This window comes from Sciurus carolinensis, chromosome 4, assembly GCF_902686445.1.
Source record: "Sciurus carolinensis chromosome 4, mSciCar1.2, whole genome shotgun sequence".
Lineage (NCBI taxonomy): Eukaryota > Metazoa > Chordata > Mammalia > Rodentia > Sciuridae > Sciurus > Sciurus carolinensis.
This window is the reverse complement of record NC_062216.1, coordinates 112,363,094-112,388,149: the sequence shown is the minus strand read 5'-3', so window position 1 is coordinate 112,388,149 and position 25,056 is coordinate 112,363,094. Positions and strand designations below refer to the sequence as shown.

Genomic DNA, 25,056 nt, shown 5'->3' with positions numbered 1-25,056 from the left:
CCAGCACATCCCAGATGCTCCTCTTACTCTCCACCACACACGCACACACCACCACTCCCTGGAGGTCAGAGACCTCCTACTGCCCTCCCAGTATCCTTCAGATGTGCTACTGCCCATCAGGAACAGATGTCCCCACACATAGGTCCTGATACAAAACCCTCAACACTCCAGACACACAGCCCATCCCTCTGCCCAAGGACCCAGGCACAGATGCCTGCCAGGGACGTAGACTCTGACACACCCCTACCCAATACATACACAGACCTCATCTGTGACGTGACCATCACCCCCAAGCACCCCAAATGCAGAGAGCACCCAGACACAACATCCAGGGCCCCAGGACCTGGCTGACCCAGCAGCAGGAAGGCTGGCGGCAGCTGGCATGAAAGTTGGCTGAGCTACCTGAAACCCGGTATGTCCTTCTCACTACAAGAGGAATGTGCTCTGGCAGCAGAGGGTGTGGGGGAGGGGCGCAAACAGTCCTGCCATCTCTGGACCGGGGAGGACTCCAGTGCCCACTTGCTGACAGCCTGAAGTTCCCCATGGTCTTCCTGAGCTTCCTGAGCCGGAAGACTGGGAGGAAGCCATGGCATCGTCCTTAGTAAGAGTCCAGTCCGTCAGAGCAGCACCCCCATGCCACCGTGGGCATCCAGGCCCTGCCTGTCCTAGTCCCCTGTCCCCACTCCCCACCCCTTCCATGCCCATTCTAATGAAGTCAGGATGCCAGGCATTGGGGCATGGGGCTCACCCAGGACTCAGAAATCCTCTTTATTGAAGTTACTGGGATCAGTTTTCAGACTGTGTTGCAATCTCAGGACCAGGGATGGGAGGCCGGAAGGGGAGTCCCCCATGACTGAGGGCAGGGGAATGTGTGTCTGTAGCCTCAGCTTAGTTGTAGAGGCTCCTGCGGGCAGCAGACGTAGCCCTGAGGGAACAGGCCTTGAGGGCCCCAGGTCCCCCACTGCTCGAGAAGCTCAGGGCATTGCTGCCCATGGTTCCCCCGAAGACCAGCCCTCTGCCACTGCCACCGGTGGAATTCACCACAGCTGGGGAAGAGAGGAGGCTCCATTGGTAAGGCCCTCCACAGGGACTCCACCCTTCACTCCACCCTGTCTGGCCACAGGTGCCTCCCTCTCTTACCCTGCCTCCCTTCCCTGACCCCTCCATTGCCAACCCATAAAGAGCCTCTAACCAGGGGCTGCTCCATAGGGGCTCAATGCCCTCCCCCCCCCCAGCCCCTCCCTCCTCCACTGACTTCACGCGGAGGTCACTGAGCTGGATGTGCGCTCCAGGGAACCTGCCAGGGTGGAAGGGAAGAGGCTCCCAGCCCCACAAGCAGGCCCCGCAGGCCAGTCTGTCATCCTAATGACCCGGCCAGTCTGCACAGCACAGGGTGGCTGCCAAGGACTTACAGATGTTCACAGCTCCTGCTCCATCTCCAACCAACCTGGGGGCAGAGGACAGACCATGAGAACAGCTCCAGCCTCAATACTGGAGGCAACATCCCAGGCAGCCCCGTCCAGGCCCCAGCAGGATCCTTATTCCTTCCTTCGGGTCCCCACACCTCCAGCCTGCCTCCCGCCTTGCTGTAAAATGGGGTGGGGGTGGGGAGGTTCACTCGGGCCCTTCTACCTACTGGCCACATGCCCTGAGGTAAAGTCACAGAGCCTTCTGTTGCCCACCTGTAAATTGGGTCTAACATAAGGACCAAGGTCAGAGATTTGTTGGTGAAGGTCAAGTTACATAAGTTATCTAAAGCCCTGTACACCCAGGATTTGGTAAATGGTAGCCGCACTTAATATTTATGTACATGTCTGCCTTCCCTCACCAGATCATAAAGTCCTAAAAGTGGGCTGTTGCCTATTGATTCTCATGTCTCCAGCCCCTAGCATGAGGCCTGGAACACAGTAATTACCTACTATGTGTTGAAATAATTAGTGAATTGTTGACTGATTGAACGTAGCTTCAGCTAGGACCAAGGAGGGGCGGTGGGGGTAGGTGGGGTGGCTTTAAGCAGCCTATGGGGTTGAAACAGGTCTTGCAGTGGAAATTAAAAATCCACCTGAGACAGCGGGGTGTGTTTGTTTTGTGACTCACAGCCCCATTGTCACCAAGCCCTTGGCCTTGGGGGTCAGTTTGCTCTGCAGGAGGGAGGGGCATCTCTCTTTGGTGAAGGGAGTGAGGAGAGCTCAGCAGGTCTCAGCCGCCTCAAGCCCAAGAAGGGGGCAAGGGAAGGGTTTTCTGGAAGCTCCCACGGCCCCTGCAAGTGCTTGGAGTTGCCAGAAGTACAGAACAGCGTGAGCTGACTGCCACCAAGCAACGATCCTGTATTAAGAATTTCTGGTATAACACCTAGCGAGCCCAAAAGCAAGAGACCTCGATGTCCAAGTCTTAGCGATTTGCGTGATTTTTATTTTCTCATTCTGAGTATTCTTGTGCCTAATTTTATATTTGTAATTTTGTGTTCTCAAAAAAACACCCCCCACAAATTGTAAAAGTTTGGGGACCATGACCCTGGATCTGCCCCAGGAAGGGTTGAGAGGCTAAGGGATGAAAGAAAGGTGTCCCAAGAGTGGGGAAGGCCAATCTCCTCTACGAGAACCAAGCTCTAACCGGATGATAGCAACCTGAACTGGGATTAGGCCTTCAGAAGAGGGCTGTTTCCACTTGCTGTGTGACCTTGGGTATGCCACTTACCATTCTGAGCTTCGGTCCCCTCATCTGCCATGGGAGGAAGCTGGATCAGGTCCTACTCTAAGGGTCCCCCAGTTCTGACTTCTATGAGGAAAAGAGGCCTAGTGTATGAGTTCTCAAGAAATTGGGGCCCCCATGCCCACGGAGGAAGAGGGTGCAGAGAAAGGCATCTCAGTTGGAGCTGCTCTGTACCCCTGGTCAGCATCTCTCTTCTCGCAAAGACTGCGTGCCCACCTAGGGAGGGGCAGGTCAAGGGCTGGGGAGAGCCCGTCCTCCTCCCCCATGCCTCCCAGCTCATGTCCTGCTGCCCCGCTTCCCCCTCGCTCCAGGCTCTGCTCCTGCACGCCCTCATTCTCCCTTCCTTTCCCCTCCACTCCAGTCATCCTCCAGCCTCTGCCCCAGAAATGCTGCTCAGAAAAGAAAGTTCATATTTAAAAAAATAATAATAAATTTAGCACTTAAAATACAAGCCACTATTCACCGAGTACTTCCTTTAAGGATGTTTTATCTCTTCAACTGATACACGACCTCCCGGAGGGTAGAAGCGTGTCCACACCAGGTTCTAACAAGCCAAAACCAAACAAGACGAGTCCCACTTCCCAGCCTTTGCCAAACTGTTGCTTCTCACCTCTCCAAATTCTAACCTTCCCCCAAGGCGCAACACTAAAGCCTTATCTGTTGACAGACTCAACCAATCCGATGAGGAGAAAACCAAGGCCCAACTCCATAGTCAGAGGCACCTGGTCTTTCCTGAAGAATATCCTACAAGACTAACTCATCCTGGCCTCCTCTCCTGTTGTAGGTGAGTATGCAAATACCTCTGGGGACCGAGGAATCCTCCCTGTCCAGCACACTCTGTCAGCACCACATGATTTAGCTGAGTTACGTCATGAGAAGCAGCCTGGTATCATGAAGGGTGCCTGACCAGGAATCGTTGCTCCTTGACTGGTCAATTAATAAAACAGGAGACTAGGGAGTCAGTACTATCTGACCTGCTCCCCTGAGTGTGTTCTGAGGATCAAATGAGATGCCCCTGCATGGCCATACACACAAAGGGGCTCTACACCAAGTGACTTTTCCTTCTAGAAGACATCAGCTCAGAGTTCCCTATACCTCCTACCCCTGTGCCCTGCAGAAGAGGAAATGCTTGTACATGGCTGAACGTCAGACCCCACGGAGCCCCAGGATCCCCTGCCTCACTTCCTGTTCCTCACCGACTCTCCTCGCCCTCCAGCAGCTTGCGGTAGGTGGCGATCTCGATGTCCAGGGCCAGCTTGACGTTCATGAGCTCCTGGTACTCGCGCAGCTGCCTCGCCATGTCCTGCTTGGCCCGCTGCAGGGCGGCCTCCAGCTCCTCCTGCTTGGTACGAGCGTCCTTGAGGGCCAACTCCCCACGCTCCTCGGCCTCGGCAATGGCGGCCTCCAACCTGGCACGCTGCAGGTGGTAGTGGAACTGTGAGCTGGAAGACAGGGCTCACCAGCCACTGCTTTCCTGTCTACCCATCCAGCAGTGAGCACCTGGGTGACTTGCTTAAGGTGGATTCCTTGAACTGCCTACTCCCCCAAGGATGAAACACATGGACTTGGATACCCAACACCCAGGTTCCCAGCCTGGCTCTGCCACTTACTAGCTATCTGGCCTTGCATGAATCCACCTTTCTAAGGCAAACTCTCCTCTTTTCTAGAAGAGCAATGATCACAGCACCTATCTCAGAGGGATCCTATGAGGATGAAAAGAGATAAGACACAGAGGTCTTACCACAAAAACTGCAGGTGCCTAATAAATGTTACTGTAAGAAATGGAGAAGTGGCTCAGTGGTAGAACATTTGCTTAGATGTGCAAAGTCCTGGGTTCGATCCCCAGCACCACACACACACACACACACAAATTGCTACTATGATTGCTATTATTAATAAATGCTCTTATGGGGCTGGGGTTGTAGCTTAGTAGTACAGCACTTGCCTAGCATGTGTGAGGCACTTGGTTTGATTCTCAGCACCACATATAAATAAAATAAAGGTCCACTGACAACTAGAAAAAATTTTAACAATAAATAAATAAATGCTATTATGATTTGCAAAATCCTCAGTCCCCCAGACCCCAACTAGAGAAGTTCCAAGACCATGGAATTCTGTTTGAGTCTCCAAATGCCAGGCAACTCACAAGGACCAGAAACAGTCTTCAAAATAAAAATCAGTTGGGAACAAGCCCAGACGAGGGGGACCTGGGGCAGAAAGATCCCACCAATCATCACATATACCACATCCACAGGTTATAGGTTTGGGTAGGGAGAGTCTGGTTCCAGTGCATCTGTGTCTGCCTTAAGCAACTGCCACTTGTACCTGGCCTTAAATCTCCCCTGCTTTGGGCTCCTCCCCACTCTTATAGTTTAGATCTTGATTGTCCCCCAAAGGCTTATGTGTTGACAGCTTTGTTCCAAGTTAATGGTGCTATTCAGAAAGTGGTGAAACCTTTAGGAGGTGGAGCCTAGTGGAAGGAAGTTAGGTTATTGGGGGCATGCCCTTGAAGAGATGAGGACATTTGCTCCTTCATCTCTCTGTTTCCCATGAGATAAGCAGTTTTGCTCTGCCACAAGCTTCCTGCCACAATGTTCTGCCTTGCCATAGGCCCAAAGCAACCATGGACTGAAGTCTTTGAAACTGAGCCAAAATAAAGCTTTCCTCCTTTAAGTGGACTTTCTCAGGTATTTTGTCACAGTGACAGAAAGCTGATTAACACAGCTATTACCAGAAGTCTGTCTAGCCCCAGGCCTCTTGTTCAGCTCAGAGAGCTGCTGCCCCCATTCCCTAGCTCAGGACTTACTTCTCCTTCTTGCTTCTCATCAACCATTCCCTATCCCCGTGTCCTCTTCCCTCAGCCAAAGTCTCACCCCCTGCCTCCTTGTCCCTCAACTACCTCTCAGTGCCCTGTCTTGTCAGACTGGTACTCCCTAGTCCAAAACCATACCCCCTGCCTCTGGAGGTCCCTCCCAGATGTTCTCAAGGGTCCTTGGTGATGATAGACACATGACTCTGGGCCCTGGTTCTGCCCTGTCATGTGAGAGGAGAACTGGATGTGGTGGAGGATGTAAGATTTGGGAAACTGCCATTCATTATTCTGTGCCTCCCCTCCTGGCCTGGAACACAGGGTGATTCATGACCCAACATCTGTGCCAGGAGGCAGTCTCCACCCCTGTATAAACAGGCCTGCAGGGCTCTGAGGTGAGGACATTTTCTGTGTAAATCACCCCCACTTCCCATTCCCCAGCTCATCTGGAGATAAGCTCTCTGAAGGTGCTGCATCTGCTCCTGCCCTCCCTCCCCCTTGCAGACACCTGCTCCAGCTGAGCTGCCCATCCACATCTGAATTCCACCAGGGCATGGGGGACCCTTCCCTCATCAATACCCCCAAACCCAGCTTCCAGTTCTCAGTCTCTTGTTGGAGATCTATACCCCTATCATGTGCCAGGTGCTGGAAGAAAGGGACAGAGAAGCAGGCAGATGGGGTCCCTGCTCTCAAGGCATTTATATATACCAGGGGAATGGGGACAGTCTATAGCTTAATAATAATTCAGAACATTTCAGAGCAACGGGCACTTCAAAGAACTTCAGACAAGCTGCTGAGATACTGGTTAGGTGTTTGAGAAAGCCACCTCCAAGAAGGGGTCTTTTGTTGTAAACTCAGGGTTGAGAAAGAACAGCCATTGACAGCTAGGAGAACCACATTCCAGGCAGAGAGAGGCCCGGTACAAAAACCCTGCAGCATGAACACGCTTGGCAAATGCAAGATATAGGAAGCAGGCCGCTGTGGCCCGAGCAGAGTGAGAAGAGACTTGTCAGCCCTGGTAATGAGCTGTGAGCTCCCAGATGTTGCACACTGCCCCAGAGCTAGGTGCAAGCAGAGTGTTCAGTACCAATGTGGTAACTGATGGTGGCTCTTCGCTCACCGGCCCAGGCTTCTGTCCACAGGCTCTGTGCCCAGCCAGGACTCTTCCTGCTCTGGCCCCAAGCCAGCACCTGACCAAAAGTATTCCATTCTGGCAGAATGCACCAGTGTCCCTGAGAAGCGAGCTGCCCTAGCTGAGGCCCAAGGAAGACAAGATGACAGTCCCCCCTCTACCTTTCTGCCCCTCGCCCAGAACTTGGCCTCAGATGGCTACCTCTCACCTGCCCCAAGGAGCAGAGAGGAGGAGGGAAGAAGGCGCAGCCCCACCTGGTTCTTGATGTTGTCAATCTCAGCCTGCAGCCTCTGGATGGCTCGGTTCATCTCTGCAATCTCATTCCGGGTGTTCCGGAGGTCTTCCCCATGCTTCCCAGCCTGGACCTGGAGGGTCTCGAACTGGAGGAACCATAGAGACAAGTACCACAGGGGTGGGCAATGATTATAGGTGATTGGTCTGGCTACCCATCCAAGGAAAGCCCCCCTCCCTGCTTCTATTTCCAGGGAAAACACAGCCACCTGCACCCAATACCAGGAGGCCAGCGTATTGGGCAGTGGGGTAGGGAAGGGGTTCAATCGCCAAGACAGCAAAGGTTTCCAGGGCCCTTCCCCTTTGGCCCTGGGGCTCTTCACACTCCCACCCTGCCCTAGTGCTGGACAATAACTGAAAGCCTGAGGCGCTATTCAACATTTGCTTCCAGCACCACCCATTTCACAGATGCAGAGCCTGAGTCCCAGTGAAAGGGAAGCACTGTCCAGGACTCACACAGCAAATCAATGGCAGCGTGAGGACCTCCAGTCCCTTGTTGGCATCCCTAGGCTTTCACCCCTGCACCATGGATGACTCCTTAGCGCTGCAGCAACAGTCCTCTATGCTGCTGGTGAAACCTTGCCTTGGGCTCCCTCCTCGAGCCGCACTAGCTTGCCCCAGCATCACCTCCCCTTCCTTCAGCACCTGCACCCTGGGCTGCCCTGCCTCCATGAAGTATGTGTAATGGTGATGCCTCCCAGATCAGGAGCCCTGGCATTCAGAATCCAGAGCCTGCTCTTCCATCTCCTAGCTGTGTGAAGTGAGGCAAATCACTTAACCTCTCTGTACTTCAGTTTTCTCAACTTTGCAATGGTAAGAGTAATGGTTCGCACCTAACAGAGGCATTCTGTGGATTAATGAAGTCAATAGAGGTAAAACATGGGAAATATCACCCAGCACTATGCAAGCACGCCATGCCTGCGTAAGTTCTGGAACTATATGCCCAGCATTATGCACGTAACAAATTCTAATTATCAGTAATGCATGTCTGTTTCCTGACAGGTCCCTGCATCAGGCTAGGATCTCCCTCAGGCCAGGGACATGGTCTTCATGTCCTCTTCTCCCCTGGACTCCAGAGAGCACCACAGACTTAACCACTGATGCCCACCAGGACAGTGGGGCCCTCAGCCCTGAAGGCCCCAGATGGGGTGAGGAGGAGGGAGGCTGCCACCAAGAGACCTGGCAGGAGGAGGAAAGATGCCCCCAGTGGTGGCACACCTTGGTGTGGTACCAGGCCTCAGCCTCAGCCCGGCTGCGGTTGGCCATCTCCTCGTACTGGGCCTTCACTTCAGCGATGATGCCGTCCAGGTCCAGGGAGCGGCTGTTGTCCATGGATAGCACCACCGATGTGTCTGAGATCTGGGACTGCAGCTCTGCCAACTCCTGGAAGGACCGGACAGAATGGTGGGACTTGGGGCATGACACATCCCGATGCCCACACCTGCCCACACAAGGAGGAGGAGAAGTAAGGTGAGCTGGAGTGAGCCTGCCCAGCCCTGGTCCTGGAGTCTCAAAGCAGGTCTGGTAGGATTAAAGGAGCTGATATGACAGTGTGGTGCTCTGGGGTCCCCTCAGGGCACAGCACTGGTGTGTGTGGGGGGACGGATCATATTACACTCCATGACAGGACGCCCCACAGCCTTTAAAACTGATGGTGAGCTGTATTTACTGACAGGACAGGGTGTCAGCAGTACACCACAATGTGAAAAATATTTATCTCTTTATCCCCATGTGTATCCATGCACAAAAAAGTCTGGACATGTCAATACAAAGATGGTAACATAACAGGGGTGCACTTCATGCTTTGAGTATAAACCTTACATTTCTGAAGTTGTTTTTTCTTTTGTTTTGTTTTTTTCCCTTTTTTCTCTTCTTTTTCTTTTTTCTTTCCTTCTCCCCCACTGTAACAGCAGGGAAGCAAGATTAACCTTCTTTCCATCCTAGGCCAACTTATCATGTCCTTCACTCACCAAAGAACAAAGAAAATTCAGACCTGGAATCTGGTGCCAGTGAGTTTGAACAAGAGCTCGCTCACGATCACCAGCTGGACATTAAATGCACCTACCAACAATTATATGAGGAGCCCAATTCTTGAGTACCCCTTTAAAGCCTTTGTTTCTTCTTGTGAGGAGGACAGCAGTCTTTCACGACCATAATCCACTGACTTTCCCATTGCTAGCATATTAATAAATCTATTTTTTTTCTTTTTTCTCAAAAACCTGAATCAGCATCAGGCACAAGCACCAAGTTTTTACAATGGGTAAAAGTGATTTGTTCTCCATCTTATGCCTCACTGAATTTTCTGGTTTTCTTTGCAGTGAGTGTATATTACTTTTGCAATAAGAAGAAACAATTATATATTATAAACAAACACAGTGTACATGTGTTTGTGCATATAGGTACAGATGATATACATATATATATTTATAATATGTGTCGCATATAAGAAGGCCTGCAAGACAGTAGAATAAATTGAACATAACTTTCCTATGTTCATATATGAATACATGACCAGTGTAACTCCACATCATGTACAACCACAAGAATGGGAAGTCATATTCCTTGTATGTATGATATGTCGAAATACAGTCTACTCTCATGTGTAGCTAAAATGAATTTAAAAAGAAGAAGAAGAAGAAGACCACCACCTGTGCTGAACTTCAATTGCCTGAAGTAGCCTCAAGGACAGTCCCTAAAATTAACAAACATGTAGACATTTGCTCTGAGGAGCTAATGAAGGCTGGATGTTCAGGCAAAGGCTTGACTGAAGAGAACTGAGAACTAGTCGGTTCTTAAGCCCACATGCTAATTATGCTCCAGCCCACCCTCTGCCAGATGACTGGCCACCCTACCTCTGCCTAAGCCCAGAGACTCACACTGAGAGCCAGGGAAAGGTTTTTAAATCCCCACAAAGGAAAAGAGCTGGAAGCCCAGGCAGGACATAGGTGAGAGGGAGAGAATGAGAAAATCACAGCCACCCACCTAGTCCCTCTGGGACTCCATGCCCTCCTCACCTGGGATCCCCAGCCTGTCCCATTCAATGTACCTGTGAACCGTGTCAGAGCCTGGCCTCCTCTAGGCTCCTTTCAGTCCCACCCAATCCCCCCACCTGACAAATGCCAAGGTCATCCAAAGTCTCTTAAGACCCGTCCTGACAGACCCTACCCCTTCTGCTACCACCCGCTCTCCTCCTGACCCCTAGCCCATTATGGATTCCTGAGTCCAGAATAAAGAACAGGATGACACCATTATCCCCAATACACACCTAGTGGCCCAGAGGCAGGGTGCTGGACCACATGGCTCCCTGCCTAGGACACAGAAGGGGAAATGTCAGTCACCCAAGATTCTCACCGTCTCGTTGAGGGTCTTAAGGAAGCTGATCTCATCGTTCAGGGCAGCCACCTTGGCCTCCAGCTCTACCTTGCTCATGTAGGCGGAATCCACATCCTGGGCAGTGAAAGGGACAGGGCAGAGGAATATCATGTCCTTAGCACAGGAACATTTAATAATGATAGGATCAAGCCATCCCCGTCCAATCCCCAGCCAAACACCACTGGCCTAGTAAGAAACACACAGTTTCTCCAGGCCACCTAACATGGCTGGCAGGACACTCCCTCCACAGGCCCTCAGGCCTCTTGCTGGGCATTGTCTCCTCAGGGCCCCAGAACCAGAGCTGCCTTCCCAGCACTGGCAGCCCAGAGCAGCCTGAAGCCCCAGACCTAGCCCTTGACCAGTTCCTAAAGTCTTCATGGTGTGGACAGCCCCTGGCTCTGCCACCACTAGCTGTGTGACCTGGAATAAAATCACTCCTACACTGCAAGCCTCAGCTTCTCCTCAGTGCAGGGTAGAGTTTATCATCATTCAACTCCCAGAGGCTGTCCTGGTGAAGGGACAGCTCCAGCAGCCCTGTGCAGTGGCAGTGCCGGTGGCTCTGAGACAGGCAGGTCACAGATAGGAGCCCAGGTCAGAGGATGTCTGGGCCTCTCTAGTTACACTTCTGGGGTTAAACTCCTGTGGTAGAGCTCACTTTTCATCAACCCGAACCTCCAAGGGTCCAGCACTCTGGGCAGCTTGTATTTCTGTGGATGGGCCTGGAAACCCCAGCACTCAGTGAGAATGCACTGAAGCAGAATTTTAAGGGGCATGTAGCTCAAAGGCCTCAAAGGTGCTCCTAAGGCCTGCCAAGCTCCTCTCCAGGGACAGAGAACTCCTTACCTCATGAACACTCATCGCATTCACTCAGCAAATATTTCAGGTTGGCCAGGTGTCAACATTGTCTGGGACAAAACATTCAGACTAGAATAGAACACTTGCTTTTCTGAGGTTGAAATCTCCCTCCTTAATCTCCATCCTTTGGTCTTAGTTCTAATCCTGAAGGCCTAGAAGTATGTCACTCACCAGACACACCCACCCACAGGGCAGGCTGCGCTACTGTGGTCACTCTGGCCTGGCTTCCAGACCAGGCTGGATCTTGGCTACCAGTCCCTACCAGCTGCTCAGGTGAGACCCCATGATCCTCTGTTCTATGTGTTTGCAGACAACCCTCATCCAGCGGTCCATCCCCTCACCTTCTTGAGCACCACAAACTCATTCTCAGCAGCAGTTCGACGGTTGATCTCCTCCTCATACCTGCAGCAGGGGAGGGGACATGGTGTTGGCACAGCTTTACCTCCAACGCCCTCACATAGAGGTATGAAACCTACTCTGCTCCCTTTACCCTCTTGCTCTTTTTTTTTTTGGTGGTGCTGGGGAATTGAACCCTGGGCCTTGTGCATGCTAGGCAAGCACCCTACCAACTGAGCTATATCCTCAGCCCCTCCTTTACCCTGTCTTAATGATACACCTGGAAAAACCAGGTATCAGAGCTACAAAATTGAATTCCCTTGTCTTCCATGTGGCTATTCCTAGGGCTTTGAGTCTTGGCGTGGTAGAGCGGGGCCAGGAAATACATGCAAATTAAAGGAAAATGGTGGCATATATTGGGGAAAGAAGGCAAATGCTTACAGACCACAGGTGCTCTCTGCACCCTAACTCATTCCACCCTCCCAACAATCCTACAAGGATGGTACTGTGGTTATCAGAGAAAAGAATGAAGGCACAGAGAGGCAGGTAACCTGACCACGTCACTAAGCGACTTAGTGGCAAAGCCCAGATGTGAGCCTTGGCGGCTCCAGAGCCAGGCCTTAACCACTGGTTTACCCGCCCTGCAGGGAGAAGAAGGGTCTAAAGGCAGGAAGCTACATAGAGTCCCAGACGAACCAGGCATCAGCTCGATGTTCCAGCCCCTGTTCTACTCCCACAACATCCCTCCAATCCCTCTTCCTCCCAAGAAGCAGACCCTCACCCTTAGGAGAATGTCTACAAATAGGGCCTAACCCAGAATTTGGGGGAAGGGGAGTCAAAAAACGGTGTAGAAAACAAGAGCTCGGCAGTATCCAACAGTGGCTGGACAAAAAAAGCACTTGTTCATGGGAAACAAGATGTCTGGACAAGTCCAGCCCTCCAGAAGACTCAGGGCATCCACAGTCCCAAAGTTGCTCTTAAGTTCTATAAAAGGTATGGCCGGGCCCTCTGTCCACCCAGCCTTGGTGCTGCACTGCTGGGCCTGGAGGGTGCACAGACTGAAGCTCCGGGAGCAGTGATACACAGAACCACTTCCCTGTGCCTTGGAGCCCAGGCCAGCCCCACGAGAAGGTGCTCTGAGGGCTCTGAAGTTGGTGGAGATGGCTGTGGGACACACACACACACACACACACACACACACACACAGGGATGGCTACCCAGGCCATCCCAGCCCTGCTCCGTGTGATTCCACCTGCTGTGGGATTAATCTGTGACTTTTGCCCCAGGGAAGTAGCAGGTGGGGACCCTCTGCAGAGCTTTGTTTGCTCTCCTCCAATCAGAGCCAGGATACCTGCTTCTGCTTAGTCATAGGACCACAGGAGAGCACAGAACTCAACTCACTGTCCCCAGTGCCTACTGGCAGGTGTGCCAGGGTGGGGCCTTGCCCAAGCCCCAGGCTTTGGTTTCTGTTCAATGAAAAAGAAGGGCTCAGTGAGCATTCAAAGACCTGAAAACCTTCCTGCCTTTCCCTTATAACCTCCTTCCTGGCTCTGCCCTGACCAAACCCACCTCAGCCCCTGAACCCACTCATTGTTCAGGATGATCATCCTCCCTCCTTGCTTCTTTTCTTCCCACCCTTTGTCCCCTCATGGGAGTCAGGGACCCAAAGTTTAAGTCCCAGATTCCAGTGACCTACTATGTGATCTTGACGAAGTCCTTGAACTTTCTCAGGTTTCCAATTCCCTGCATGCACAAAAGGGAACTGTTCTAGAATGATCTGTGAGTATCATGCATGTACTGAAGCACCCCTCTCCTAGGATACTTTTTGCCTGCCCTCTCTTGAGGACTTATCAAGCACTGGACCATTCAGGTAAGGGTAGACTGAGATACTTCCCCCAGGCAGAGTTAAGAGAAAGGACTAGAACATCCAACAGCTCCTGGGGGGGGGGGGGGGGGGAGAGCAGGGAATGTGTTAGAAAAGACAGGCCCTTCAGGGAATTATACAGCAACTGCATACTCTGACCCCTGAACCAGACAGATATGCAGAGACTCAGGATGAGAATCACATTGTCCCAGGGCAGGTGACACCAGGAGCATTACTTATTCTTGAAGTCTTCCACCACATCCTGCATGCTGTGGAGCTCCACCTCCAGGCGGCCTCCATCCACCTGCAGTGCCTCCAGCTGCCCTCGTAGGCTAGCAATCTGGGCCTCAAAGAGGCCAGGGAGGCGGCTACTCTTGGCCGATTTTTGTTCCTGCAGCAGCGCCCACTTGGTCTCCAGCATCTTGTTCTGCTGCTCTAGGAAGCGCACCTGAAAGAATCATGGAAGAGGAAACTCCCAAGAGGGTGACCAGGCCACCACAGCAGGGTTGAAGAGAGTTTCAAGTCACCCAGCAGAGCCCATGTTCCCACCACTGCTCCCCTGGCCAGGGGCCCTAGCACTTGGCCCTCTCCTCTAGGACTCTGTCTCAAGTGTCTTCAAGAATGAGCCAGGTCACACTGCCTCACTGATATATCAGAGTTTCTGCTTTCTATTCCCATTGCATTCTCTACCTCCTGCCTCTGAAGGGCCCTGTTCCTATATGTTCCTGTATGTGGGGCCTGGGGCTGACTGAGCCACCCCTCCCTTTAGGCTGGGACCTGGTCTCTGCCTCGGTATCCTGTCTTGGTATTCCAGCAAGGCCCTGAACAGGGGCCTACAATCAATCCAATATGAAAGGAGTACCTCCCATGCGCCCTGCCCTGGGGCCCCAAAAGGTCCTTAAGGAGCACCTAGCAAGGCTAGGGAGGCAGGCAAGAGAGGCCTCCTCCAAATCAGCCACTTGAGGCACCAGCACCTGAATGTTCACCGTAAGACAGTGCTGTTCAACAGCAAGGAAGGAACCCGGGCCAGGGGCAGCCTGGGGGTTTCAGTAGAACCTGAAGGATGTGTAGGTCCAAAAGGTAAAGGCAAGGAGGACATGGGGATGGGGGAGCCTGGAAGTACACAAAGGCAAGAGAGGACATCGGTCTAAGCCCAAGGGAGGGGGTCCTGGCCAGAGGGTTCAGCAGGACCACAGCACTTAGTTCCTAGGTCCAGGCTTCCTTAAAGCCCCCTTCTCCAAGACCCTCTAGTAGTCTGCCCTCCCACCCACAGAAGCCCATGTGTGGCAACAACAGACAACCAGGAAAAACATCTCCCAAATGTCTCCTTCCCTTGATGCCACTCCCTGTCCCCAGCTGGGCTATCTCCAAGGACAGATGTAACCCCACCTTCTACCACCAAAGGCAGCCTGGAGGCCCTGGCAGGTGGGTGGGGCCAGGAGCCTTCCTCCCTCCAGGCCTTTATTTCCAGCATCTGAAGGAACCAGTGTCTCCTCAGCTGCAAACAGAGAGTCACCCCCACGCCATGCCTGATGCTAACAGCCCCCACTCTGGGAGAGAGACCTAGAGAGCAAAGAATCCCTGGCTTTGGCTCTGGATCTCCTAATCTGATACCTGACAAAGCTGGCCCAAGAACCCCATAGAACTGGGAGCACATCCATCCGGGCAGCCAGACAGAACCTGGGGACACATTCCTGCAGGAGAGGGAGAGGTCATTGGGGAGCTTGATGCAAGGGAGACAGGGACTGGAGGCTGAGGGGCAAAACAACGACAGAGTTCAAGGGGCGGGAAGAGGCCACAGAGATATCCTCCAGATATTGGTGGGCTAAGAGAAGGACAAGATTACCAGCGCAGGCCCGCAGGTGGGCAGGGTTGGTCAGCGCGGCTCTGGGGCAGGGTCCTACCCGGCTCACCTTGTCGATGAAGGAAGCAAACTTGTTGTTGAGGGTCTTGATCTGCTCGCGCTCCTCCTGACGCACTTGCTGGATGGAGGGATCGATGTCCACCCGCAGCGGGGCCAGCAGGCTCTGATTGATGGTGACCTCGCGAATGCCGGCGCCCACTGGGCCCCCATAGGAAGAACGCATGGTCGCCCGCGGCCGCGAGGCGCCCAGACCATAGAGGCTGCTGCTGCCGAGGCTGCCCGGGCGACCTGAGCTCAGGCGCACCTGGGCTCCACGACCCGGGAAGGCGGCGGAGCGCGAGCTGAACACCTGTGAGCTGAAGTGGACGGACATGGTGGCGGAACCCCCCTGGAACTTGCAGCGAACGAGGAGGTGGGCGAACTCGCTGACCTCAGGCACACTGGGCCCCTTTTATGGTTCGGCGCGGGCGGCTGGGCTCTCACAGGTAGGGGCGGGGCGGGGCAGGGCTGGCCGCCAGGCACCTTTCTGGCCGCCAGGCCCTTCCTGGGGCCGCCTTCCGCCCTCCGCACCGCCCACCCCGGGCGGCCCCGGCTCTGGGTCCAAGCAGGAAGGATCTGCCTGTCTTCAGAAACGCCATCCACAGACACCCCCAGCTTCTGCAGGCGGCTGCAGAGAACAGCAGGGAACAGAAGGCAGAGCTGTGCCTTGACCTCACAGAGACCACCTATAGCCGATTCAGGGAAGGTTTCTCCAAGGGGGAAGAGCACCCAGATTCCCTAGGCCAGCAGAGAGACCAGGTGGTAAAAGACTAGGGAAGAGGTGAACAAAAAATGCTCCAGCTCAGGTGTCAGAGCCCACAGCCCCCAGCCACAAGCCAGAAAGACACTTCCTGACCCTCTCCCTCCCCCAAGTCCAGCTACTCCTGGAAAAATCAGCTCAGGTCTTGCATAATCTGACCCCAGAATGGGCTTGACCTAACTGGTTTCCTTGGCTGCATCCCAGACCATATGCCACATTTAAACATAGAAATGAGGGGGGTCCACTTCTGGCCCCTCTCCTTCCCAGGGCATCTGAAACCCTAGACTCCCCCCCCCGCCCCCACGCTCACATTTCCCCAGTGTTCCACACTTATTTTTTCTGTCCCTGTAGAAGAAGGGAATGCTTGTGTGTGTGTTTCTGACACTTGGTGGCTATGTGTGCACTTCTGGGTGCCCACACTCCTGAACACGTGCCTCTGTACATCTGTGAGTATACTTACAGAGTGGGAATCTGTGTGTGCATGGAGGGTCTATGTACACGGTTGCACTTATTTGTGTGCACATCTGTGTGCAGACGCTTCTATTCACACTCAAGCATTCCTCCCCAATCCCACCCCCATTTTCTGGTTATAAAGCCCAGGGCTGGGCTGGGGAGATAGCTCAGCTGGTAGAGTGCTTGCCTCGCAAGCACAAGGCCCTGAGTTCGATCCCCAGTACCACAAAAAAAAAAAAAAAAAAAAAAAAAAAAAAAAAAGCCCAGGGCTCCCATGTTTCCTCAACTGAAGTCACCAGCAGACAATTCCCAGCCTGAGGGAGAGTGCTGGAAGCACCGCGTTTCCAGCCCAGGGAATCCCAGGCCCAGTCAGCTGCTCACTCCCCAGCTCCTCTGCGGCCTGGCCCTCCCCCATCCTTCCCAGACACCTCACTCATTCCAGTCAAACCCCCTCCCTTAGCCTTTAGTCCACCCCTAGCCCCACCTCTGGGCAGGCTGTCACCTCTGGCCAAGCCCTTGGGGGAGTCTTGAGTGGAGGAGGGTGAGGATGGAATGTCCTTCCTGGTTTGCTATTTCAATTAGAAACTCCTAGGCATGCAGAAGAGACCAATTGTTTAATACACACACACACACACACACACACACACACACCCCTCACACCGAGTCCTGGCCTCTCTCACCCCTTCCTACCTCTCCCCTCTCTGTCCCGGGGGTTTCTCCCTGTCTCCTAAAGCCTGGCTGAGAAGACTTGGCAGGGTTCTGCCAGTGCCCGGTATGTGTCGCTGCCCTTCCCTAGCCCATAGCTCCTTCACCAAATCCTTAGATTCCACACCTAGTAGGACCCGAGAGGGCTCTCCTAAGAACAAGAGGTGTCTGGGCTCTTCAGGCTTGAGCTCCTCTCCCCCCTCCAGCAACATTCCCACTCCAGGGCCTGCCCCACACCCACCCTGGGCCTCTCATCCCTCCTGGAAGCATCCCTGGAGGTTAGTGCTCTCCAGATTCCTACATTCCCAGCCAACTCCAGGAGCCCACTCGGTGCCAGGCAGTGCAGCACACGGCAGCCTCTGGAGGGCTTCTTGAGGAGCTGCCAGGCCCACAAGACCTCAGATCAAATTCCTGCCCCGCAGGGTTTCACAGTCTAGTAGCCCAAATTCAGGCTCCATGTATGCGCATGCGCGTGTCCCACATGCCTCTGCCGGCCTCACAGAGACCACCTTTCAAGATCCTGGACAGTATTTTGATATTTTGATAAATTACTCCCACAGAGCCTTTCCCCAATAGTCCTCTGCCCACCCAAGACACTCTCTCTCTCTCTCTCTCCCTCTCTCTCTCTCACACACACACACACACACACACACACACACACACCAAGCCAGGCCCACACTTGCTATCCTCCCACTCTCCTCTTTCTGTCCCGCTGCGCCCTCTGGAACCCAGCTATGAACAGCAGCACCAGGTTCCCAGCCCTCCCTGGCTCTACTAAATCTGACCTGGACACCAGGACCCCTGCAGCCCAGCCTCCAAGGGGAACTTTTGGTTCTTCTTTCTGGTTTCCTCCTGTTCAGAACAATTATTCCCTAAAAACATATCTTCTCATTCTTAAAGTACAAAATGATCATTTTTTTCATTATCTTGGAATGTGAATGTGTATAATCATTTTTTAAAAAGTCATTTAACTTCCTTGGTGGAATGCAAAAAACTTGAAAAGTCAAGTGATCAAGGACAAGGAAGCAACACATGTGACAGCCAGCAGGCTACTTTCCTGAAAATATGAATCAATAAGAAAAAGACAAATGACCCAAAGGAACGGTGCAACAGATGTGAATCCTAGGAGTTACTGCTTACATGCAATGCATGTGCCTCCTACACACGTGCCTGGCCCTGTCTTACTGAGCCATTTAGTTCTCACAATAACCCTGTGATGCAGGTATATAGTATTATTATCCCTGTTTTAAGAGAAGAAACGGAGGCACAAAGAATTTAAGTGAATTACCCAAGCTCACACAGATAGTGTGTAGAAGAGTTAACATTTGAACCTTGGTAGTTGGAATCACCAGATTACTTGAAAAAGACAAAAGGCAGAAAATAGGCTAGGAGTGTAGCTCAGTGGTAAAGTGCTTACCAGGCAGGTGCAAGGCCCAGGGGTCCATCCCCAGCATCACAAAAAACAAATAAAAAGAAGGAAAATCAGTTCGCAACTATCAAAAAAAAAGTTCAACTTCACTCAAAGAAATACAATAAGAATAAAACAAAAAGGGCTGGGGCTGGGGTTCAGTGGCAGAGCGCTTGCCTAACGTGTGAGCCACTGGGTTCTGTCCTCAGCACCACATAAAAAAATAAATAAAATAAAGTTATTAAAAAATCCTTTTAAAAAGATGAATGCTTTTTTAAAAAACATTTTTTATCTGTTGAATTATCAAAGACTGAAATATTTAATAACAGCACTCCAGGTTGGTGGCTGTACACGTAATAGAAAGCTTTGTCCTTTGTTGGAGGAATTATCGATTGGCACTTCCTCTTTGGCAGGTAAGTCGGCAAAAGATCTCAAAATTAGAAAGACATTAGCCCTTACATGAACAAGTATAACAAATAAAAATGAATGCACTATTCTTTCAAACAAGTAGTTCCACTGCCAGGTTCTTATCCTACAGATGTTCACAACAAATGTGTAAATACACACATGGTCTCTGCTGCTATTTTATATTCCTGAAAAAGTGGGAACATTTATGTGTGAATAAATGAATTAAGCTAGATGCATTCAACAGGGTGTTATTCGTTGAAATTAATAAATTCTTTTTATATGCTGATTGGGGATTTTTTGTTTGTTTGTTTTTTGTTTTTGTACCAGGGATTGAACCCACGGGCCCTTAACCACTGAGTTGCTTAGGGCCTCGATAAGCTGCTGAGGCTGGCTTTGAACTCACAATCCTCCTGCATGAGCCTCCCAAGCCACTGGGATTACAGGTGTGTGCCACCACGCCCAGCTGATTTTTAACCTTTACATATTGATTATAAAATCACTGTAATTTTAAAAATTCCTTCTGGGCTCAGGTCATTCAGCTATACCATGCCTCCCTCCCTCCTGACTGATCCCTGCTGACTCATAGCTACCTCCTGACCTCGTGTTCACCAGGGACCCTGGCACCTGAGTCCTGGCCCTCCCTCCACCCCAGGCACCCTCATGCTCCACACAGGCCCACTCACATCTCACTCTCAGGGCTCCTTGGGCCACTCAATTCCAGAAACTTTCACTTTCCCATTCTTCTCATGACTGCCTGTCGTCACACTCTAGATCCTAAACGGCTCCGCCTCTGAATTCTTAAGCTGCAGGACCATTCCGAAATTGCTCACTGTGAGCGGATGGGTTCATCTGCTGCACCAGCACCCAGCCCTGAGCCTGGCTGTTCCGTTTCCTCCCCGCCCACCACCCTCTTTCTTACAACTCAGATGCTTTGATCATGACCTCACTCTCTGACCCCTCCCCTGAAGCCTCCTCCACCTAGATAGCCAGCCCCCATCAGCCGGAACACTGAACTTCCCTCCTACAGCTTTAAACTGTGGATTGCCCAGGGAAGAAAACTTCATCCCCGAGATCGGGTGTCACCTCGACACACAGTCCACAGCCTCGGCCTCTTTGCAACTGGGCATCCAGTAGCAAAGTCTCTGCTTTTGGTTGGCAGCCTCTCCCGGCCTCCAGATTGCTACTGCAAGACCTCTGGACCTTCATTCGACCCCCCAGCCTACCCCCAATTCTCTTCCCCCTCAACAAAGAATCGCTGCATTCTTCTTCACTGAGAACATTAAGTTCAACTGGTAAAAACATCTTTGCCTTTCCACATCTCTCCCTCCCCACAGACTGCGGCAGACTATCCCACCACCTGTGCCCTGGACACCCGCCTCTCTCACCTCCTAAGATATTCTGATCTTCCACTGACCCTCCTTCCTAATGCGGTCAGGCCTTCCTTCCCTGGCTCCCTTTCCCTTCTCCTCACGGCCAAGCTTCCTGCCAGAGTTAGCAGCCTGCACTTTACTGGAGCTGTGGGGAAAGAAGTCAGATGTCAGCGGGCCCAGGTTTCAATGGGGTGAAGAAGTGGAAACTTGGAGTGCTGATCAACATTTCCAAAGATGTTTGGCAGGAAGGGAAAGTGAGATGGGAAGTTAGCTTGAACAGAAAGTCAGCTTAAGAAAAGAATAATGTTGACCAGTGAGACCTGAGTAAGCGGAATGACAAAGGGAAGGCAGAGACTTGTTTAAAACATCATAAACACGAGAGATTGAAGCTAATTAATGGAGCAAGGTCCAGAGGTTTGGGTCTGCATCCAGGTGGGGCCAGTCATGGTGCCCAGGAGAAATGCCTCCAAGTCTGTGGCAGGAGAGGGGAGCCGATGGTGGACAAGGATACAGATATTCACAAGTGGGCAGAGGAGGCCAGATCAGAAAAGATTCCACAGACTCTCCAAGAACAGCTACTTCTGCTTCTGGAAGAGATAGACACATCGTGTGGGCCTCTTCTGCCTGAGTTCTTTATGCCTGATCTTCCTGCCCATGAACTTTTTCTGGTCTCAGTCCACATGGCAGTTAAAGCCTGTAAAAGATCTGAAGCCTTCGTGAAACCACACAGCACTCTAATGGTAGGTTGGATTCTGGTTTGACTCAAACGGCCTATTTCTAGCTGCATGATGTTGTAGCTGACCTCTGTGAGACTCAGTCTTTATTATATAAAATGAGGAATCAGTGTCTTTCTCATGGGTTTAAATATCAGAGAAGATAATGTACTTAAAACCCTGATCACATCACCAAGATTCAACGAATGGAAGTTGTTAATAAAGTTATGATTGTAGCTGCAAATCATTGAAACTTCTGCTGTGTTGTGTGAACCTCTCTTTTCTGTTGAGGAACTGTTTAGTCAGTTTTCACTGCTGTGACTAAAAGACCTGACCAGAACAACTGTAGAGGAGGAAAAGTTTATTTGGGGGCTAAAGGTTTCAGAGGTCTCAGTCCATAGACAGCAGGTTCTATTCCTCTGGGCTCAAGGTGAGGCAGAACATCATGGCAGAAGAGTGTGGTGGAGGGAAGCGGCTCACATGATGATCCCAAAGCAGAGAAAGACTCCCCTTACCAGATACAGATAACAAATATATACTCCAAAGGCACACCCCCAATCACCCACCTCCAGCCACACCTCACCAGCCTTTAGTTACCACTCAGTTAATCCCATTAATTCACTGGTCGGGTTGAGACTCACCACACAATCATTTCCCCCTCTGAACCCTCTTGCATTGTCTCACATGTGAGCTTTTGGAGGACACCTCATATCCAAACCATAACAGGGACTAAGAAGATCAGGACTCAGGATACCACTACCCTTAATTTGCCCCCATTTGACCACAATGTGGTACTGGGGTTAGCGGATTCTACCACCACTCCCCTCCTCCCCATTCCCATGGTTCTGGGTGCTCCTTCTAATATACTTCTGCCTTTTCTCTTTCTGGTCTTCTGCAGCCTGGCTTTTCCATGTCCTGGCTGAACTTTCTGAGTTTGTGGAACTAGATATCAATAAAATGGTTTCCCTACTTCTTGGTAAGGTTCTCTGTGACATACAATGAACAAATGGCAGGCAAGAAGCGGGAGCTCTTCAGCAACCTGCAGGACTTCGTGGGCCCCTCAGGGAAGCTCTCCCTACTGGAGGTGGGCTGTGGCACTGGGACCAACTTCAAGTTCTACCCGCCTGAGTGTACGGTGACCTGTGTTGATCCCAACCCCAACTTTGAGAAGTTCTTATTCAAGAGCCTTGCAGAGAACCGCCACCTGCAGTTCGAGTGTTTCTTGGTGGCTGCCGGGGAGAACATGCACCAGGTGGCTGACAGTTCTGTGGACATGGTGGTCTGCACCTTGGTGCTGTGCTCGGTGAAGAACCAGGAACAGATCCTGCGTGAGGTGTGCAGAGTGCTGAGGCTGGTGAGTGAAGCACTGGCAGGTGAGAGGCCCGTCCTTACTACATGTTAAGCTGGGCAGAGATGCCAGCTACATCAGGACCCCTGAGGGCTTGGGCACAGCTTGCACAGAGGGTGACCTTGGGTAAGTCACGTCAATCACTCATCTATTCAGTATTCATTTAACAAACATTTAGCCAATGCTGACCATGTGCGGCAACACAGCATTTCTGGGGAGATAAAATCAGTCTCCGAGAGAACAAATAACTTGCACAACGACACATAGCTCACAAAAATGGCAGAGACACAACTAAAACACAAGCAGGCGCCTTAACTTCCAGACCAGAGATCTTCTCACCTGCTGCTCCCCTATTGGCCTCTAAATCCCATCACAGAGGCCAATGCTCACAAATGAGAACAACGAATCCCCTGTAGGGCATGCTAGAACATCGCCCTCCTCCAGCAAATAAGAACTTGTGAGCACACAGATACCCATCTATATTTATGTCATAAGTTCTTTGGTTTTACTTCAGGGCCTCCCAGGGTTATCTACATACCATTCTCTAGCCCTTTTCCCCAGTGACAGTTGCTATTCATTGTTTCTGAGAAGAAGAAGAAAAGCATGCTGGGAAAGTGACAGGAAGTGATGGTGGGAAGCAGCTTCTCCAGAGACTTTTCTCACGGCATCAACTTGCATCTTAGAACACCATCTTCTTCTCAGTATTTCTTACATCATTCTTTTTAATTATGAAGGTCATTAATCAGTGCAGAGTCCTTGTTAAAAAAGAATTTAAAAACTAAAGAACATTGGAGGAAATTGGAAAATCCCACTCCCCTTACCTGTCCCATAGGTGGCTACTCAAGTTTCCCCTCCCTGATATTTTAAAGGTTTTCCTATCTCTGGTTTGCTAACTGTTACTTTTATTTTTCAAGTTATATTTAAGCCCAGGTTACTCTATCAAAAGAATATAGTAGCCTGAACCCCTTGACTTGGATCAGACCCTGTAGCACATTAGCAATTTTTATTTCCCTAAGTCCCTTCTTCTCTCAATCCCACAAACCTCCATCCCAAATCTTGGCTTTGATTGAAATAATCTATAATTTTAGCTCCAATCTACTGCTAAGGATTATTCTCCCTTGTCTTTTTTTTTAAGTTATAGATGAACACAATACCTTTGTTTTATTTATTTATTTTTATGTGGTGCTGAGGATGGAACCCAGTGCCTCACATGTGCTAGGCAAGCGCTGTACCACTGAGCCACAACCCCAGCCCCTCCCTTGTCTTTTATTTCAAAACTCCTTTTCAATTTATACTCATTTCAAATCCTTTTATCTTCATCCACTTATTTACTATAAATTTTACTAGCTTTATTGTTCCTCACTCTTTCCTGGAGTATTTGTTTTCCTTTATTGCAAGTTTTGGATTGGTTTATTTGTTCATTTTTTTTATTTAGTTTTTATTTGCCTACCTTTTTGGGTAGTTTCTGTAGAAATGGTTCGCAGGGATGTCTTTGTGTTTCTGAAAGCGTCTGTCCTTTGCCCTCACACACAGCCATCCATCACCTCATTTCCTACTCCTATCTGCTCTGGGCTCCAGTATGAAACCAAATTTCCCTGCCTACCTTTATTAGCTGATGAGCATTCTATCCTATCATTTAAGCATTTGAGCCAGCAGGACAATGAGAAAAGAAGTTACCCTTCTCTACTTTTATCCACCATCTCCCCAATTCGCCCTAGAGATCAATGGGTGATAGACAGATGGATATAGGTATAGATATATAAATTTACCACAGTTATGCACACGTGTAATTTAAAGAGGCAAACTGTAAGGCTCATGATGAAAAATAACAACTCTCAGTCACACACAACCTTGATTCCCTAAAGGCAACCACGCCAATTTTTACCTTTTACTTTATCATTTTATATCCATATTTCTAAATAATATGTTTACATTGCTACTTCTCAACTCTTTGGGTTTAGGCATTAACTATTGACTTGCCACCTTGGAGAGTAAGAATTCATCTCTTTATCACAAATCCCCAGGCCACCACATTTCCCACCTCCTCTGATAATTATTCCACTAACTGATATTCACAGCAGAACCATGCAACGCACGCGTGCGCGCGCGCGCGCGCGCGCACACACACACACACACACACACACACACACATATATATATATACATTTTTTTTTTAATACCAGGGATTGAAGCCAGGGACACTTAACCACTGAGACACATCCCCCAGCCCTTTTATTTTTTAGTTTGAGATACTGAGACAGAGACTCACTAAACTGTTCAGTGCCTCACTAAGTTGCTGAGCCTGGTTTTGAACTTGAGATCCTCTTGCCTCAGCCTCCCGAGTCGCTGGGAATACAAGTGTGCCCACTGCACCTGGCTTCTATTTCGTTTACCTTTCGAACCATGCAACCAACATACCTTCTTATTCGGATTTTCTCTGAGTTAATAAATTATCCCAGAATCTCCCCGACTGGTGTAAACCTCTCAGTCTGTTCAAACATGGCAAACTTTGGGTCAGTGTTACCATCTAGAGTCATTTCTCCCAGGGTCTTCCCCCTGTTCCCCAGGCCTGCTGCTCTGCTCTCATGTGGACATCTCCTTCACCATCACCAGGTGA

At 50.8% G+C, this 25,056-nt stretch overlaps 1 protein-coding gene and 1 pseudogene across 1 annotated transcript; one reads left to right on the top strand and one right to left on the bottom strand.

Annotated features, from left to right (window-relative positions):
- Positions 1-736: 736 nt before the first annotated feature.
- On the bottom strand, positions 737-15,812 carry Krt7 (keratin 7). Its single transcript, XM_047548473.1, has 9 exons — positions 15,285-15,812; positions 13,608-13,819; positions 11,513-11,573; positions 10,296-10,391; positions 8,163-8,327; positions 6,908-7,033; positions 3,909-4,129; positions 1,413-1,447; positions 737-1,046 (listed from the first exon to the last, which is right to left on the bottom strand). Exons 1-9 carry the CDS (start codon positions 15,606-15,608, stop codon positions 889-891), a joined length of 1,398 nt encoding a protein of 465 aa, XP_047404429.1. The 5' UTR covers positions 15,609-15,812; the 3' UTR covers positions 737-888.
- LOC124982887 (putative methyltransferase-like protein 7A) lies at positions 15,607-25,056 on the top strand (annotated as a pseudogene).